General features: G+C 35.2%; 1 protein-coding gene across 2 annotated transcripts in view; it reads right to left on the bottom strand.

Annotated features, from left to right (window-relative positions):
* Positions 1-904: 904 nt before the first annotated feature.
* Positions 905-12,059, bottom strand: part of Dars1 (aspartyl-tRNA synthetase 1) — a 63,185-nt gene continuing 52,030 nt past the window's right edge. For both annotated transcript variants that reach the window (XM_003478719.5, XM_005007707.4), the window contains exons 12-16: positions 11,373-11,415; positions 9,773-9,853; positions 8,268-8,379; positions 8,032-8,103; positions 905-1,559 (exon numbers count right to left, since the gene is read on the bottom strand). In XM_003478719.5, the coding sequence (XP_003478767.2) occupies positions 1,468-1,559; positions 8,032-8,103; positions 8,268-8,379; positions 9,773-9,853; positions 11,373-11,415 (400 nt within the window). In that variant the 3' untranslated portion in view covers positions 905-1,467. The remainder of the gene's footprint in view (positions 1,560-8,031; positions 8,104-8,267; positions 8,380-9,772; positions 9,854-11,372; positions 11,416-12,059) is intronic.

A 12,059-nucleotide genomic window follows, 5' to 3' on the forward strand; every position in this document is an offset into this window, starting at 1 on the left:
CAGTGAAACCTTAGCGGCAGAACCAAGGAGCTCCTATCTCCCCCACCCATAGGAATTTCCCTGTGACTCCATCTTCCCCACCCCCTAGGAATTTACCTATGGCACCAAAGACCAATGGGCTACCCATGCATCCCTAATGCCCCCTAACGGTTCACCTCAAACCGAGGCTACTTATATACTCCCCATGCCATGAGTCCGCCAGCGAGAAAGCCGGACTCCAGCAGTTGGGGGGTGTTTTGGTTTTCTCTCTCCGTGTTCTCAGAATAAAGGCCTCTTTTGTTTTATACTTCTCATCTTTTGGATATAATCTTATCACCAATTACAAAACAAGAAAATTCTGCAATACTGCACGTGAAATGAACTCTATTAACCAACTCAAGCTTTAAAGCTTCTCTTTAAGCCTCTCCATATCCATTAGAACTGATATTTTTATATGAATACTTATCAAATTTTTTTTTTTTTTTTTTTTTTTTTTTTGAGATAGGGTCTCACTAAGTAACCCAGGCTATCTTAAACTGGCTTCTGTAGACCAGCTTGGCCTTGAACTCAAGGTAATTCTCCTGCCTCAACTTCCTAAGTGCTGGGATTACAGGCATGGGCCTGGCATGTTTTTAGGCATTTACATTGAGCAGCCGTGTAGTTTTCCTTTTCCCAAAGTATAAATGCCACAAGCCAGTTATAAAAATCAGATTGCAGCTGGGCATGGTGGGCCGTGTCGGTAATTCCAGCACTCTGGAAAGCTTGAGCACGAGGACTGAAAGTCCTTGTCTCTAAATAAAACACTTTTAAAAAGGTCTAGAGAGGTAGCTAGTGTGATGGTTCTAGGTTCATACTCCAGTACCACAAAACAAAATGAAAGAAAACCCCACCCCAGATTGCCACAAGGTCACACAGAGACAAACCATAGTTTTAAATTTTTATTGAAATTCAGGTTTAGAATTTAACAATTTAATACAATGTTATTTTGAATATTTTTTAGTCAGTATTTTCACTTGCTTGACATGATTCCTGGGTATAAGTTTTAAGAACTAATACTCTAATTTTCCATGAGTTGCCAACTATAAATTCATTAAAATATTGGATACTTCTCCAATTGCTCTTCTCTCAATGTTAAAAGTTTAAAAAGTCAGTTCAAACACTGAAAATATAAGATGTGAATACTGTGGCAACCATAATATATATAGAAAAAAACCTGCATAATCTTAACTGTTTAAAACTCTTGTTAACATTTATTGTGGTAATGTAATATTAATTTTTAACATAACTATATGAATGTCTTATTAAAACGGTCAAGCATTTCCTACTGAAGCATTCTTAAAGTTATAAAAATCTGTTGTAAATTAACCTATAGTAAATTAAAAAATAATAGTGGCACTTTAGATGAGACATTTATTTTGCTGCATATTTCAAGTACCTAAGGAAAACAGCCTGATCAATAAATTTCTGGAAAGTGTAAAAAGCACAGCTTTAAGGAGTGAGTCGTTTGGGGTCCCGAGGGAACATTGAGGTCTGACGTACATTATGCAGTCCCAGAAACAGCATAGTCACTCGTTCTAATCCTGGAAAACAAAAATGGTCATTAATTTCTTCTTTGAAAAACTCTCAGTGTCTTATAACTTCTAATATTGTATTATTGCTCAACAAAACAGTTATCCTGTATTTGTCTAAGAGATGCTACTAAATGTGGGAAAGACAATATGAAATTTTAAGTGGCATGAGGTCTGAAATGTGAACTACAACACCCTATAGAAATGAACAAAACCTATGTTCTAAACAATAAAAAAAAAAACCCCAATAAAGCCACTTTATAAGCCTGCATGTTTCAAATGATACAAGATTCAGACTACATAGTCTAGACGACTATGAGAGCCATAAATTTGTTCAAGGAAGTTTACTAACCGCCACCATGCATGGTTCAAATTTTCCCTTTTTTTGTCTTTTTTTTTTTGGTCTTTTTTGAGACAGGGTCTTGCTATGCAGTTCAGGCTGGCCTTGAGCTCACTTTGTAGCCCAGGCTGGTCTCGAACTCACAACTATCCTCCCACCTCAGCCTTCTGAGTGCTGGGATTATAGGTGTGACCCATCATGCCCAGCATCATGGTTCAAATTTTCATCTGAAGATGCCTTTTATTAAAAACAGCACTAGAAATGTTCTCTTAGCTAGGTGTGCTGTGAATACCTATAATCCCAGCACTCAGGGAGGCTAAGGCAGGAAGATTTCAAATCCAACTTCAGCCCAGGTAACTTGGTGACTGAGACCTGGTTTCAAAATAAAAAAATATGGGACTGAGGATTTAGCTCAGAGGCATAAGCACCTGCCTTGCAAGCGCGCCATTGTGAGTTCGATCCCTGGTACCAATTAAAAAAAAAACCTCTCTAAAGTTTGGGGCTAGGAATTTAGCTCAGTGGCACAAGTGCCTGTCTGGCAAGTGCAAGGTCACGAGTTTGATCCCTGGTCCAAAAAAAAAAGCACATTACTGAGTATTCTGTGAGAAAACAACCCTAAACTTCCCATTAAAATTTAAACTACATATTAATGTAGTAGCACTGTTGTTACAAGAAAAGGTTGGTAATGGCCTACAAATTCACAGATATGAACCTGATTAACAAGACTGTTGTATCTTTTCAATGAATTCTATGCTGATTTAAAAAGAATAAAGGTATTTTTAATACAGAAAGTTACAAAATATATTTTTAAAAACACAAGGCATAAAATGGTTTATATCACATGCTATATATTTATGTAAAAATATTTCCTGAAAATTGTCTTCTGTATATGCAAATGCTATATTCACAAAGGTAAGGTAAGCTAAAAAAGAGAAACAAGGGTTTCCTGTGGGAAGATAAATGCAAGCTGTTTATAGTGGTTTTTTTGTTTCAAAATTTTTTTGGTACCAGGGATTGAACTCACGACCTCGCACTTGCCAGGCAAGCAGGCGCTTACATCACTGAGCCAAACCACTAACCCCTTTTGTTTTAAATTGTGAGATGAGGTCTCATCATATATAGCCTGGGCTACCCTCAAATGTGCAACCCTCTTGCCTCAGTCTCCCTAGTAGCTGAGATTAAAAGTGTGCACCATGCTTTTTTCCTTCAATTTTTACTATTAAAATGCACATAGAATACATCATCTTAATAATTTTTAAATGTACAGTTCAGTGGCATTAAATATATTTAATGTTGTGAAACTCATTACCATTTGCCATCTCTTTTTAGAAATTATCCTTTTTGTGAGGCTGGGGGGAGTGCAAGGATCAGATCTAGGAGAGGCTGGCCTCAAACTCAAGACCCTACCTCAGCTTCCTGAGTGCTGAGATTACAGGAAGCACCACACCTGGGAAAACTGACCATTTTTACCATTGTTGTTCAGCTATTTTATATCTTTTTCCAGCTTTATTGCTGAGTAGGTTTTTAGTTTGATTCAGTGTCATTTGATTGTTTTTGCTTTCACTGCCTTGGCTTTTGGGGAGAATATATATATTTACATATATTTTGCTCAGAGAGAAGTCAAGAAGTTTTTTCCTGATATTTTCTTCCAGTTGTTTTATAGTTTTAGGTCTAATGTATAAATTTTTGGTTCACTTTGAGTCGATTTTTGTGTATGAAATAAGGGCTTTCGTTCTTCCAGTTTTGCTAGATTTCATTCTTCCAGATTTCTAGATTTCCAGTTTTTCTAACACTATTTATTTATTTTTTTTTTGGTACCAGGCATTGAAATCATGACTTTGTGCTCACCAGACAGGCGCTTAGGCCACTGAGCTAAATCCCTAGCCCTCTAATATCATTTATTGAAGGGACTGTGTTTTCCTAATTGTGTGTTCAAAGTAGATTGAACATTAAAAAAAAAAAGATTAAGCCATATGTGATGGCACATGCCTGTAGTCCCAGTACTCAGGAGGCTGAGGCAAGATAATCAATGTGAGGTTGAGGCTGGTCTGGGCTATATAATGAGTTCAAGGCCAGCCTGAACTATATAGTGATTCCCTTTGCCAAAAAGACCAAAACAGATTAATTTTTGGGTTCTCTAGTCTGTTCCACTGGAGTGAATCCAGGGCCTTGCTCACATATGTAAGAGTTTTATCACATACTGAACTATATCCCTATCCCTTTTCATTTTTTATGACAACGTCTTGCTAAATTGTGCAGGCTAGCCTTGAACTTGTGATCCTTCTAGCTGTTCCCTGAGTAGATGGGATGACAGAAGTGTGCCACTGCATCAAGCTTATAGGTCTATTTTTACAGCAATGTGAGAAGAAATTTTTTAAAATTAGTGCATTAGTTACAGAAAATACGTATTCATTCATGAATATAATGTGATCAGTTTTTCCGTGCTGTTTTTTCATTGCTATAGTTTTTATAGTGTATTTTGAAATCATAGTGCAATGTCTCTAGTCTGGTTACTTTGGCTCAAGATTTCTTCAGTCATTCATTATCTTTTATTTTTATTACAATTTTAGAAAAATGTTTTTATATTTCTGTGAAAAATTTCCTTGGAATTCTTATGGGGATTGCACTGAATCTGTGGACTGCTTTGAGCAGTATGAACATATATTTCTTATATTCCATGAATATGGCTTACCAGCTTTCCATTTATTTATGTCTGCTTTAATCAATATTTTATAGTTCTCAATGTACAGATTTTTCTCTTATTTGGTAAAATTCTCAGTATTTTTATAATTTTTTTGTTTTTTTGAGACACAGTTTCACTGTGCAGTGCATGCTGGCCTTGAACTTACTCTGTAGCCCATGCTGGCCTCAATCTCAGTGATCCTCCTGCCCGAGTCTCCCAAGTGCTGGGATTACAGGTGTGCGCCACCATGCCTGGCCTGTTTTTATCATTTATTCATTCATTTTCCAGTACTAGGGATTGAACTCAGCACCTCTGTCTTTATAACTATTTTGAGACTGGATCTTGCTAAACTGCTAAATTGCCCAGGGTGGGCTTGAACTTGTGATTCTCTTTCCTCAGTGTTGCCATCCCAGTATATGCCACCACATCCAGAAGTACTCTAATTTTTAGATGCCAATTTTTTTTTTTTTGTCTTTTTCATTTTTACCAGTACAGGGATCGAACTCACGACCGCCTGCTTGCAAGGCAGGTGCTTATGCCGTTGAGCTAAATCCCCAGCTCCTAGATGCCAAATCTTTTGGTTAGTTGTTTTTAATGTATAGAAACACAAACATTTTTATAGATTTTATATCCTGCAATCTTACTAAATTCATTTATTAGTTCTAAGTTCCTTGGTAGATCATAATGCTTTTTATTTTGTAAAACTGAACTCCATGTCCACTAAATAGGAACTCTTCTCCCAAATCTCTGGCAACCACCATTCTATACTCCACTTCAGTAAGTCTGACCTCTCTAAAATACCTTATATTAATTAGTACAATTAAACAATATTTTCCTTTTTGCAACTGGGTTAATTTAGTTGACGTAATATCTTCAAGGTTCATTCTTGTATGTCAAATTTTCCTTTTTTTCTTCCCTTTCAGTACTGGGGCTTGAACTCAGGGGTGTTCTACCACTAAGCTATATCCCCAACCCTTTTTATTTTGTATTTTGAGACAGGGGCTTGTTAAACTGCCCAGCCTGGGATCAAACTTCAATCCTTCCTCAGCCTCCTAAAGTGCTGAGATTATAGGTGTGCCTTGGTCCAACAGCAATTTTCTACCTTTTTAGGGCTGAATAATATTCCTCTGTAGGTATATATAGGGTGATCATGCATGTCCAAAATGCTAAAAAGGTGAAACTTTCAAAACATTATGCAGCGCTCAAAATATTTTGATTTTGAAGTATTTCTGATTTGAGATTTTTGGATTAGAGACACTCAGGTGGCAGAGTCTATGGAAATACTTTGAAAACCCCAAATTTTCAAAATCTGCAACATCTCTGGTTCCAAGCATTTTGGATAAGGGGTATACAACCTGTACCACCTTTTACTTATCCATTCACCTACTGATGGATACCTGAGCTGCTTCCATGTTTTAGCGATTGTGAATATTGTTGCTAAGAACACAGCGTATAAATATTTTTTGAGACTCCATTTTTAGTTCTTTTGAGTATATTTGCAGAAGTGGGAATTGTGGGTCAAATGATAATTCTATTTTTAATTTTTTGAGGAACCACAATTCTATTTTCCATAGCAACTCTGCCAAGCCACATTTCTACCAAAAGTATACAGGATTACTAGTATCTCTGCATTACTAGCAATACTTGGTCTTCATACATAGCAAACAGACACAACACAACACAACAAAAAAACCAAAACAGTGGCTATCCTAATGGGTGTGAAGTAGTATGTCACTGCAGTTTTTATTTGTATTTCCCTCGTAATCGACAATCTTTCTATATGCTTATTGATCCATCTGAGAGAAATGTCTATTCAAATTCTTTGCCAACCGTTAAACGGAGTTGTCAGGATTTTTTCAATTGTGGAGTTTTAGTCACTCTCCAATTGGGACAGCCATCTGTGTCAGATATATGACTTGCAAATACCTGCTTCTATTATGTGGCTTGCCTTTTTACTTTATTGATAATTATCTCTTTTTTCCCCTTTTTTTTAGTGCTGGAGAAGAAACCTACCATTTTCCCATTGAGCTACATTTGCAGCCCAAAGACAGGTTTTGTTTTTGGGTATGAGATGTCACTATGTTGTCCAAATTGGTCTCAAATTCATCATCCTCTTGTCTCCATCTACTAAGTAGCTGAGATTACAGATGTATTATTCTATGCCAAGCCTCTCAGTTTTTAAATTTTATTTATTTTTTTGGTGCTGGGACTAAAACCTGGGGCCTTGTGCATAACTGTCTTTTTTTTCTTTATCTTTTTGAGACAGTGTCTTGCTATGCAGTTCAGGCTAGCCTCAAACTCCCAGTGATCTTTCTGCCTCAGCCTCCTGAGTGCTGGGATTACAGGTACGCAGTACTATAACTGTCTTTTTTTTTTTTTTTTCTTTTCCGTTTTTATCGGTACCAGGGATCGAACTCACGACTGCCTGCTTGCAAGGCAGGTGCTTATGCTTCTGAGCTAAATCCCCAGGCCCTATAACTGTCTTTTGATAGCTGGCTGTAACTGTCTTTTGATGCCCAAGCTGTAAAATTTTCATAAGTTCAATTCACTTACTTTTAATTGTTTTATCTGTGCCTTTCATGTCATAATCCAAGAAATCACTGCCAAATCTAATGCCATGATAATTCTGCCTTAAGAGCTTTCTTCTAAGAGTTTTATAGTTTTAGGTCTTATATTTAGGACTCCAATACATTTCAGGTTTTGTATCTGCTGTTAGTAAGAGACCTATTTCATTCTTTTACAAGTGATGCCTGTTTTCTCAGAATCATTTGAAGAAACAACTGCCCTTCTCAGAACCATTTGAAGAAATGACTGTCCTCATACACTCTTTTAATTTGACATTTTTGTAAGCATATTTACTACTATTTACTGTGCCCCTATCAACAACAACAACCTTCAATAAAGCCATACATTCAGAATTCTTAAGACTTTGATACTCTCCAAAGATGAGTTAAACACTTATTTACACCATAGAGGGAATGAGTTACATATACTGCAGAAAAAAATCCTAAAAGGATTTCTATTGAAGTGAAATGTTACACTTCAATGAACAAATTAGAGCAAATTTGAGGCACAATTTTAATTTGAGTTAAACTGAGTGAACTCATGGGTGGAGAGAGAATACAGGATACTCAATTTTTAAAAATTTGGTTTCTAAACTGTAAGAGGAAAAAAAAAGGCTTATCAGAAAAACAAACAAACAAACAAACAAACACATAAATATTTCTGTAGGGCTGAGGACTGAACCCAGAGCTTCATGTATATTCTAGGTAAGTGCTCCAACACTGAGCTTTACCCTCAGTCCTATAGTATTTTAGAACATAAAAAATAGCTATACTATTTTGACTTTGGAAATCATATTTTTATTTAAGTCATAATTCTCTTTAAAAATTCTTGTGATTCAAATTTGCATTATGGCTAGCACTTGTAAACTTATTCATAAGCAATAACAGAATTATTACCAATGCCTCCACCAGCATGAGGAGGGGCTCCAAAGCGGAAGGAATCAATATAAGCCTTAATTTTCTCCAAATCTACAAAAAAAAAAAAAAAAAAAAAATTATCATATTTTTTAAGCTTAAGATTCACAATAGCTACTACCATTCAATGAAGATTAAAACAAAGTTTTCTGAGAAACCTTTAACCCGCTTACAATGTATTATTTTTAGAATATATATTCTAAATATGCATTTGTTACCAATTCCATGATGTAAGGCTCTTTCAGTTAGCAACTGAGGATCATGTATTCTTTGAGCTCCTGACAATATTTCTTCTCCTCTCATGAACATATCATAAGAGTTAGACTGTTTCTGCAGGAAAAACAAAACAAAAATATCACTTTTCAATGGCTATCCTTCTTCTGTTACTAAAGTAGGTGAAAAAAAATCTGTATTGCATGAAGAGCAAGTCTATGTTTCCCTACAATTAACCTTTATTAATTTATTCTTTTGGTGCCAGTGGGGACTGAACCCAGGGCCAGTGTGCTGAGCTACAGTGCTAGAGACTTTAATTTTATTTTGAGATAGGCAGACTCACTAAATTGCCCAGGTGAAACTTGGAACCCATTTAGCACAATCTTCTTTGAAGAACATAATCTGCTTCTCTAAAATACAACTGCTGAGAGTTGAATAATTTTTTTCTTGCCTGAATCAGGTTTTGGAATCTCCTTCTCCCACATGTCCCAGTAACTACTCAGAGCATTACACCTAAAGAAGTGCTGACTTTTATTTCACTGTATTATCTGAAATGTCTAAAAGTATAACATGATTGCAGTCACACTTACTCAGTATTTTTAAAGAAATCTCTTTTACTTTTAGGAAAGTAAACTAGAAACCGATTTACTAGTGCTTAACCTGTTTGGTAACATAAGCTTTAATTTACTTCCCTCCACCTTTCCAAAAACAAAGAGAAAAACACCTTCCTCTCCTGGACCAGTACTCTCAGTACTATCTGGGAACTTGGGAGAAACAAGATTATCAGGACCAAGTATGTAATCAGAAACCTCAAGGGTGGAGCTCCACAGTCTGAGTTCTAAAATGCTCTACAGGTGATACTGATGTGTGTTAAAGTATAGGAACTACTGGCAAAGGAAAAATAATAAAAACATAAGACATTATTTAGACTATTAAGTCTTAAAATATAATGTGAATTTCCAGTTCAAGGTTACTAAAGTGATCTGTTAAAAGTTTGCAAAACTGAGGCTGGGGATTTAGCTCAGCGGCATAAGCGCCTGCCTTGCAGCAGGCAGTCGTGAGTTTGATCCCTGGTACCAATAAAAATGAAAAAGACAAAAAAGAAAATGAAAAAAAAAAGTTTGCAAAACTAGTAGTACCATTTATCACTTATACATTCTTTTTTCCTTATGAATCTTCAGAAAAATGACCAAGGAAAATGATATTTAATATAAGTTTCCAGGACTAACTTTCCAAATGTTCAAATTTCACAGTATCATTTTGCCTTGTAGTAGCAGACACCAGCAGTAATATGTATAACAATGTACCTATTGAAATTATAAATTATTAATGAGAATTATTACTTTCACTATACAATTTGACATGACAATAAAATTTCCCTTCTTCCCCCAACATTTTTTTTGGTACTGAGGATCGAACTCACGACTTTGCGCTTGCCAGATAGGCAATTACGCTGCTGAGCTAAATCCTTGGCCCCCTTAAACATATTATTTAAAACCAATGTACTTACAGGATTTCTTGGGTCAGGCATAGTATAGAAAGGTCTTACAGCCAATGGATATTTATCAAGAATATAAAAATCTGTATCGTACTATAAAAAGAATAAATGCAATTAAAACTTTTTTTAAAAATAAAAAGGCTAATTTAAAAAGTAACTTTTTAAAAATATGTAAATCTTTGTTCTGAATAATTACTATAACTATGTTATATAAAATATTCTGTTTTTTTTCAGGTAACATGTATATCCTATAGCATTGTTTCATGATGTTATAAATTCTTCCGGTATGTAATTTTTGGAAGCTTTACTATTCAATCATAGCTCAAATATCCATTTATTTCTGTACTTTTTTTGACATGTAATCTCTTTCCTATCAAAATTATGCTCCAATAAAAGATTATTTTTGTTTTCTGAGACAGGGTATCACTGTATAGTGTAGGCCGCGACCAAACTTGGTATGTAGCCCAGGCTGGCCTTGAATTTGCAGCAATCTTCCTGTCTCAGCCTCCTAAGTCCTGGAATTACAGGCATGTACAACCATGTCTTGTTTTGCAATAAACAGTTTTTCAATTTTTCCTTTATTATTCTAGGTCATCTAGCCTTCCAGATGTATTATATAAACTATTTGTCTATGATATACAAAAACTTTTTTTTTTTGTACCAGGGATTGAACTCAAAATCTTGCGCTTGCCAGGCAGGTGCTTATGCCACTGAGCTAAATCCCCAGCACAAAACATCTTTTGAGTTTTACAGAAACTTAAATATAGAATACTTTTGAGTTTTACAGATATTATAAATCTATAGAGTACTTTGAAAAAGACTGGTATCTTTTACAGTATTAATCTTCAAAAAAACCTCAGAATTTTCCCAATACTTAGAAACTGTTTTAGTCTCTAATTTTTGGTAGTATTCTTCAATTAAAAATTATATTTGAAAGAAAGGATAGTAGTAACATGAAATTACATTTTTGTTAGAATACTTATTATGTGACTCATTTAATTAAACAGAAATCAATTACATTTCAACTTCAGACATTTTTGCTAAAACTAAAGATTAGAGACAATGTCAAAAGAGTGGGGCAAATTGGAATTATAACTCTGCTGACCTAGTGTTTCAAAAATAAGTTCTCTAGTAAATATAATATGGTTTCACGTACAACCAGCAGGAGGCGCTCAAAGACCTTTTCATTTCATAACATGGTCTTAATTTTTTTTTATAAAAAAACATGACAAATTCAGATTTTATCCTCTTCAGTATTTTAGTTTTGTAAAATAGCAGAAAGGAAGATCATTCATTTTCAAGTTTCATGAGACAGCAAGGGTACTCAAAGAGGATGTTTTAAAAGTAATTATAAATAATCTCTGAGGTTTTTCTACCTAACCTGACAATTTGAAATAGGTATCACTTTTATGGATACTGCAATAAATAAAACACTGAGCCAATCAAACTAGGCAGTGCTTATCTAAATATTTTTTCAATTTTCTGAAAGTTAAAAACAATCCTGTTTTTATTTATTCTGAAAGATTCCTAGAGTCTTCTGTAATTTTTCTCTTATACCAGCATACACGCAGATACAGAAAAAGAAATTTAGTGAATATAAAATAATCCCTACCTTTTCCTTCACCAAACGACCCAACAGTTTTTCATTTGGTGTACTGAAAAAGAAACATGAAATCAGAAAAGTGTTAGTAAGTTAATAAAACATATCTACTACTCTGGTTTTTTTTTTTTTTTTTTTTTTGAGACAGGGTCTTGCTGGGTAATCCAGGTTGGGTAATCATGGCAATCCTTCTGCCTCAGTCTGCAGGATGACAGGACTGCACCACATGGCTTGCTACCTCTATTACTTGAAGTTCTAAAAAGATAAACAAATTTGGCCCTAACTGGGGTCATAAATTCCTATAATCCGAACACTCAGGTGACCAATGCAGGAGGATTCAGTTTGAGGCTGGCCTGGACTATAGAGTAAGATCTTATCTTAAAAAAAAAAAAAAAAAAAAGCCAAAAGATAAATGGGAGTTGTCTGTTCTGCTCCTTTTTCCAAAGGCAAGTACTAGCTAAGTATGGTGATGCATGCCTGTAATCCCAGCGCTCTGAGAGGATAAAGCAGGAGAATCAACTGCCCATCCTCAGCAATTTGGCAATCTGTCTCAAAGCACAACATAAAACAGACAGGGGATAGAGCAAAGTGTGAAGGCCTGGGGGGGAGGGGGTGGAATAAGTAGTAGAAAAAAATCACTTATGAATGAATCTGCTACAATGACTTAGCACTTATAGGAACTGTTCCAATATTTAATTA

This window comes from Cavia porcellus, unplaced genomic scaffold, assembly GCF_034190915.1.
Source record: "Cavia porcellus strain 051 isolate PalLab524CR breed Dunkin Hartley unplaced genomic scaffold, mCavPor4.1 scaffold_12, whole genome shotgun sequence".
NCBI lineage: Eukaryota > Metazoa > Chordata > Mammalia > Rodentia > Caviidae > Cavia > Cavia porcellus.